Here is a 7636-nt window from a genome sequence, read left to right as displayed (position 1 = left end):
AACAATATTCAATACTCAGTATTAATCCAACCATCTAACCAATCTTAAAACAAAGCAATCATTGACCTTATGTTGTTATACTATTATTATAATCTATGGTACAGTCAAACAGTAATAATTTGTTAAGTACCCTGTTTTCCTTCAATTATATGACTATACGTTATCCATATCAAAAATTTCTTAAGCTACCAAATCATATTAGGTGCTTAAGTCATTTTATGATTATTCTACTGGTATTGGAAGAAGCTTAAGTTACTCTACTTTTTCAAGTGGGTTGGAGCAGAAAATATCAACTTGAACCAACCGCTATCGCTAGTTGAAGTAGATAAAGAAGCTTCAACAACGTTTGAGAGTTCAAAATTGCGTTTCTTGTTTTCTCACAAGTAACTACCAGTGGCTGTCCTTTTTTCAAGTTGGGCCTTTTCGCTACTTTCTTGCTTCAAAACTCAAGGTTGAGTTTTTCCTAACGGTCGAAAATGGTGAGGAATAAGTATGGATATTGGAGCAGTATAATTATGATATGTGTTTCTACGTGTAAAATAGGAATTTATGATATGGATGGTAATTAGTTAAATACAAAATTACAAGCACGGATTATTTTGGTTTATCATAGATTAAATTAATTCTTATGTTTCAGGTTAGAATTTTCCGAGTGTTGCTTTGTGTTTGGATTGATCAAACTTCAAATTAAAATTACAACTTTTACTCAAGCTCTATTCTCTCCTTTTCTCTCTCTGAACTTCAAGCTCCTGATGTTTATTCCATTCTACTTTGTTCATGTTTTCTGCATCAAGAAGTCATATTATATTAATGAGTTTGTTCGAATTGAAATGGAAGAAATAGATTGATCTTGATGTGGTTATCGCCATCTTGTACCCATTTCTTCCTTTGCTCCTTCTTTTGTACTTAATGAAATAATCCATTTTAAACCAAGTCTTGTTGCACCCAATTTTTGCTTGCACATTTTTTAATTAGTTATTTATATATTCTATGTTTAAATACAGACATATCTTCAAATTTGTACAGTTATTCAATGGGAAATTTTGCACGGCTGTTATCTTGGTCATCTCATACTGGGCTCTAGTGTCTTGACGTAATTTATATAGAGATAAAAGTGAAAGCAGTTGAAACAATTGTCTGTCAGCTGTTGTTTGGCTAAAAACTGGCCATGGCGGCCAGATCTTCCCTGAAGAAGATGTCACAGGCTAAGGGTCAATCTTCTGGTTGGGCTGCTTTTGATTTCAAGCAGAGACAGAAACAGGGTATTGAATCTGGAGTTGCCCAGGATCCCTTCCCAGCCATAGCAAGCAGCCCAAATTCTTTGAGACAGGGCAAGAAGTTGCTCAAGAATAATCATGCTCCGGTCAAGTCATTTTCTTCAGTCCTCCTTCCGTCTAATAATTTTCCAGCGTTGAAAGCGAATAGGAATGACAAAACTATGCCTTCAAGTCATGATTCTGGCGGCAATTATTGTAATACTGTTCCTCTAAAAGATGATACTTTAGCCATAAAGAAGCTCAAAGACCAACATCTTTGGGCTGAAAATAGCTTGATTGAAGATGTCTTGGCTGCTGTAAGTAATGATGTTTCCAAGGCCTCAAAACTATTGGAAACAATGGCTTCTTCTGTCAACTTTGAAGAACTCAAAATGGCTTCTGCAGTCAATTCTGGAGATCAAAATGAATCAATTGTTCCACGATCAGCTACCCTGGCTGATGTTCTATGTGATAAGATGACAGACAAAGGTCTCTCTTCAGAAAATCTAATGGACCTTGCTCCTTTTGGCCATCACAAAGACTATGACAAAGACTATGGAGGTGGAAATGATTCCATAGTCCAAGGTTTCTCTGACTATGGAAACTCAAGATCCAATACTGGGCTCTTGAACTCTGTTCCTGTTGAGCCTGAATGGGAAGAGGATGATGTTTATTTAAGCCACCGAATGAATGCATTGCGAGTGACGAGGTGTGAATGCTCGTTCATTCTTTCTCCCCTAAGATTTTCTCAGAACTTGTCTATCATCCTTGCCCTCAGATCTCGATTTGGTTAATTATGCCATGTTTATACAGAGCATACCATACTTGTAATTTTTTTTTTTTTGTCGACCTTTCACAAGACACTAAGGCATTATACCATATTTGTTTAACAGGTCAGCATCTCGACATTCTAAGGCAGCCACTAATGCTTTTCTGAGAGGTGATCATTTCTCTGCCCGGCAGCACTCAATGAAGGCTCAAGAGAACTTGCTTACTGCTCAAGGACTTAATGCTAAGGCAGCCAAAGAAATTTTTAGTATCAGGAATAGTGAAAATGATCTATGGAGATTGGATTTGCACGGTCTTCATGCATCAGAAGCTATTGAAGCATTGCAAGAATATCTGCATAGAATTGAAAGCCAAGGATTCTTGAGAAGTTCAAATGGAGTGAAGGATAAGGATGGGATTGTAAGTTTGACTTCTGGGTCAGTTAGTAGCATGGATAGGCAAAATTTGGATAAACAACTGGCACCTGTAAGGCTTAGGTCATCAGCTTTGGAAGTCATAACAGGTATCTTTACCTTCTTTACCACGTACAACTTGTCACATTTATGTTTGTGCTTATATAGCTCTTAGCTAAAAGCCTAAGAAAGCCTTTGGATTAATTTTTTGCTTGTTTTGATACCAAGCAACAAGAATGAAGGTTCCACCTTTGTAGCCTTGAAAGAAGCATGAGTGTTGGAGAAATAAGTTATGCATCTTACTTAAATTGTTTTATATCTTATTATTCTGTTTTAATGGAGGCTTATTTTTCTAATTTTTCCTTACTTTATACATTCTTACATTAAGTGTTTTTTTATTTGTTAGGATAACACTAGTTTAAGTTTTCTTTTTTAAGGATTGGAATGGAGTTACATCCTTTAATTGGAGGGAAAGCTTGCTTTCCCATTCATTGTCCGCAATGTTATTTTCATCTAATAAAATAAGTTCAGTATGAAAATACATCTCTGCCCATCACTTACCATCGTCTCAATGGAAGTGCTTATCCTTAATGGTCCCACGTGATGCTCGTGCTTGTTATTGGCAAAAAAGAGGAAATCCTCGCTGGTCTAGATTGATCACGCTTATCCAAAAGACCAACTCTAGGCTGCTAAAAATAATTGTTATATACTCCTTTTATTCCAATTTATAAAACACTTTTTTGATAAAAATTACATGTCAATAAAGCTTATTAAATACTCTTTACACAATTTTTTTTTTAAACGAAAAATATAAACTTTTAAAAATGCTTTTCATTTAATGCTTTATTTGTAAAAGAATAATTAAAGAGAGAATATAATGAGAAGGGTAAAATTGAAAAAATATTATTAATGAAACTTTATTTTTGTCCAAGTATCTTATATTTTGTAACGTTAAATCTCCTTCAAAAGTGCCTTTTAATTTGGGACTAAGGTAGTATATCATAGCATATAAATTCCTTGGCAAATAAAATGACAAAAATTCCATTCATTAAAAGACCACCCCACAAGGCACTAGTCTGAAGAAAAGCAAAAGGCAAGTGGGAAAAATTATTCTCCCCCCATCTTTATGCCAGAAGTGATGTAATTTTTGTTACTTTTTTTTTTTGATGCTATGCATCTCTCATCACCTTCCTGTGGTTTGATTTCTTCCTGGAAGACTATCAACTCATCACTGGACTGTTGAGTAACTTCATATTGAATCTGAAATTACTAGTATTCCAGGATGGTTTAATCACCTTTCATTTCTTCAGGTATTGGCAATCATAGTCGAGGACAAGCTTCTCTTCCAACAGCTGTGAGAAGTTTCCTTAATGAAAATGGGTGGGATATCTTTCCTTCTGCAGAGGACATTTCATACGTGTCGTGGAATTCACCTTGCTTATTTGTACGTTCTCATTTTAGTTTAATGATGTTAATCTGCAGATACCGTTTTGAAGAGATGAGACCAGGAGTGCTCACCGTGTGGCCCAAGTTTCGTCGAAGTTGATCTGGATTTCTATATGCTCAAATATGTCATTGTACACATTTCGCTGCTTCATTGTAAAATCTTTGTTCGTTTGTAGGAAAATTTGATATTCTGTCAATTGAGATTTCCTTCTTTAGGGCGTGGAATAGTAATAAGTTATCTTTTGTAACCTTAGAAGGATTAACGTCACTTCAAAATTCTGATATTGATGCATGTTCTGTATGTATATTCTTGAGTGATGAGTTTGATTAATTAGGCACCGTCACCTTGTATGTTTGTGAATCAATAGTGATCATATTTTCTTGGCATTTTTTATCAGATGGCTCAGACTGGACCGGCTGTTCATGGAAGAATTTTTCACACGGAGAAAGAACTACTGTAGTTTTTCCTCTCCCCCTCTTTTTCTTCGTCTGTAGTTACTTAGATGAGGAAATGATACTTCGATTTCTTGGGTCTAAAAATTTTAATGTGAAATAGGATGTAAATATTGATTTCAACGGTTACAAATATGAAAATTTCAATTGCAAATCAATCATTTAAATTTTATAGGTCGCTTTGATGATTTACAATAGAAACTTCCATGTTCTTAATGATTTGAATTGATTTTTCTAATTCATTTAGTTTTTTTTTTTTTTTTTTTGGTTTCACAAGGCGGACCAGAAAGATCCGCATTCCATAAAGACTGATCATGGATATTAGATACATATAAACAACGTTTCATACATGGGTACAATAAGGTCCATTCTGATTCTTCGATCATTTTCTTCACAATTTTCCAGGCTAATTAATAGAAAAGTACAAGACGGCGAAAACTCAAGCAAATCCACAATAAGGTACATTCAACTCCTTGTTGCTTTGATTATACTGACGAAAGACAGACTCAAGTGAAGAGCTAAGCACTCTAAGAAAAAAGAGAGACTCGAGCCAAATTGGATCAAAGGACCCAATTCAATAGCACATGTCGTGGCTGTGAAAAAATAGCACAAATATATAACAACAAAAAAAGAAAGAAAGAAAAATAGCACAAATTCCTGGGATATCTTTTGCAAAGGAAGAATTCAATTCCTTTTAAATTATTAATCGAAAGGACCTTGAGGAGAATATTCAAACCATTCGATCGTAAAGGGATGAGCTTCTAGAGATTATTTTTTTATTTTTTATTTTTTTAAAATAATTCTTATACAGTTATCCTGAAAGTTGGGATCATATAATCACTATATCTATCACTGAGATCACCTTTGTGTGCAATAACTTCAGCATTTATTAACATGTCAGTATATATTTGTTTTTTGTAACGACTAAGTTAAAAAGTTAAATATTTTAAGGACAACACTAATAATAATTTAGCATAAACTCCATTTTTATTTTTCTACCAACAGCATAAACTCCATTTTAAGAGCTATTTCTTGCCCTTTGAGAATAATTGGTTTTCCAGTAGTTAAGTAGGGTGGATTATAATTTTATTATGTCATTGTTCTAAGAAATCCATGAAAATAATTGTACTTAGTTTTTCCCTCCATTTTTAATGAATGCTTCACGTATTAAATACCTTCGAAGACATCAGGGCCTCAGTCAAAAAAGTTAATCATTCTGCATGATAAATAGATTAATCGATTGTGTTTAGAACCAAAAAAAAAAAAAAAGCATATAGGTTGTGTAATAATTTGATATTTAATCTATAACGACGATTCTTATCCATTTAGCTTGTGGTTTTTTTTTATTTTTTGGGATAGAGCATTGGTGTAATCTAGTTTGAGGTACGTTTGAGCACAAATGTGAGCACTTCTCTCATTAGAGATTCAAATCTTGATTTGTCATGTTATAATGGACTAACTCTTTTCACTTTTATTATTTTGCAGAATATATATTGAAGTAACTCCATTTTTTTTTTAAATAATGTCAAGTGATTGAATCTCGAATCTTTAGCATAGAAAAAGGTCATATTGGAAGGGTTATTTTAATTGAGGTTGAAAATACTTGAATTTGGCCAGAAAAATCGGATGATAGATAATTAAAATTTTTCCTACTGTGTCGTATGATACTGATATAAGTTGCTAATGTTTTCTTCACACATGTTTCCAGACTATGTTTGGTAAAGATGAAAGAAAGCCTGTTTAAGAACAATTCGAGATTATAAGAATACTTCAGAGTAAGTAACAACTCCTTGTTGGTTTTCAATATTGAAAGACACTCGACATGGAGCACCTAGCTAGGTACTGTTATTAAAGCCCTTGAACTGAATCGCCTGCGAGTCTATTGTAATATGACAGTCTCTGAAGTTAGCGCCATTGAAGTTACCTTGAGTCTGTCCTGAATTCAAAATAGCATTATTGTTCTGCGTTGAGACAAGAGAATCCCCACCACCATTAACGTTATTGTCTTGCCTTTCTACTTCTCTCACATCAGCACTGATGATCTGCTTCTTTATAACTACAGATCTTACCTGTTTCACAACATCATGCGGAGGCATACCTGGTACAAGATGAACATGACATGGGCCAAGTGGTCGTCTAAGGAAGTCATGAAATTCACAGTGTGGTCCAGAAAGATCCACGTCAAGCCCTCTCAATGGATTACACAGTACAAGAATGAAATAACTAAGAACTGAACCACCAGCAAAACCAGTATTGAACTGAATCTCCCATGCTTCTCTGTCAATTCTATACAACCATAACTGACCTGTTCTGTGTCGAAACTTATCTTGATACCTTAAAAGTAACACTCCTGGTGCTGCTGTTCGTACGAGGAAGTTCCCTTTGAATCATCAACTTGAGCATCACGAAACACAATAAGACCATTGTAATCTCTCTGAGTCGAGAGTTCTATGTCTACTCTGACACTGTTACCTTCCCATAAGCAATCATGGAGTGTGAAAAGCATCTTGTTTCGATTCACTCTGCAATCTGAGACGCAAGTCTGTGATGGGTCGTAACGTGAAGTGTAAATGAGAGCGAACTCTTCACGAAACTCTTCACTTGACCATGTGAAGAGCTTGGCTTTGACTGTAGGGTCTCTAAGCATATTAGGGCGGAATAAGGGACTTGTGCCCCATGGGCCACCCATAAGCATGCGAAACATTTTGAAGGAAGCTGAGTGTGTTTACAGGGAAGAAGAGAGACGAGTGAGGGTGGGTATATGCTGGATCGAAACATAGTTAGGAAATTATTTTAGGGAGAATGACAATTAAGGACCTGCTAAAAATATTAATCTCAATTACGAACCATGAAATTTTGAAATCCGAGTTAAGGACTATGGTCCTTAATTGTGATAAAAAAATGAAATTTGTGAGGTGTGATTCACTAACGCGACTTGAAAATTTACTAACCCAACTTGAGAAAATTACTAACGTATATTGTGAAAGCATGAAACCCACTTGAAAATGGAATGTTTAACAAAAAGCGTCACTTGGGAATTCACTAACTAGACTTGAAGAAATTTTTAACGTATATTGTGAAAAAATGAAACCCCACTTGAGAATCATTAATAAAAAGTGACTTATCCAAATTGGTATTTTTTATTAAACAATCGATTCCCAAGTGAAGTTTCATGTTTTCACAATATACGTTAGAAATTTTTTCAAGTCTAGTTAGTGAATTTTCAAGTGACGCTTTTTGTTAAACATTCCATTTTCAAGTGAGGTTTCATGTTTTCACAATATACGTTAGTAATTTTTT

General features: G+C 34.7%; 1 protein-coding gene across 1 annotated transcript; it reads left to right on the top strand.

Annotated features, from left to right (window-relative positions):
- The first annotated feature begins 1160 nt into the window (after positions 1–1160).
- LOC129288226 (uncharacterized) lies at positions 1161–4277 on the top strand. Its single transcript, XM_054924740.1, has 4 exons — positions 1161–1965; positions 2150–2547; positions 3748–3817; positions 3920–4277. The coding sequence occupies exons 1-4, from the start codon at positions 1169–1171 to the stop codon at positions 3981–3983; spliced, it is 1329 nt and encodes a 442-aa protein (XP_054780715.1). The 5' UTR covers positions 1161–1168; the 3' UTR covers positions 3984–4277.
- The last annotated feature ends 3359 nt before the right edge of the window (positions 4278–7636 follow it).

Source organism: Prosopis cineraria, unplaced genomic scaffold, assembly GCF_029017545.1.
Source record: "Prosopis cineraria cultivar Desert tree isolate PC_DT_omini unplaced genomic scaffold, ASM2901754v1 PC12, whole genome shotgun sequence".
NCBI classification, from domain to species: Eukaryota; Viridiplantae; Streptophyta; class Magnoliopsida; order Fabales; family Fabaceae; genus Prosopis; species Prosopis cineraria.
Note: the sequence above shows the minus strand (reverse complement) of the source record. Positions and strands in the feature narration are given on the sequence as shown.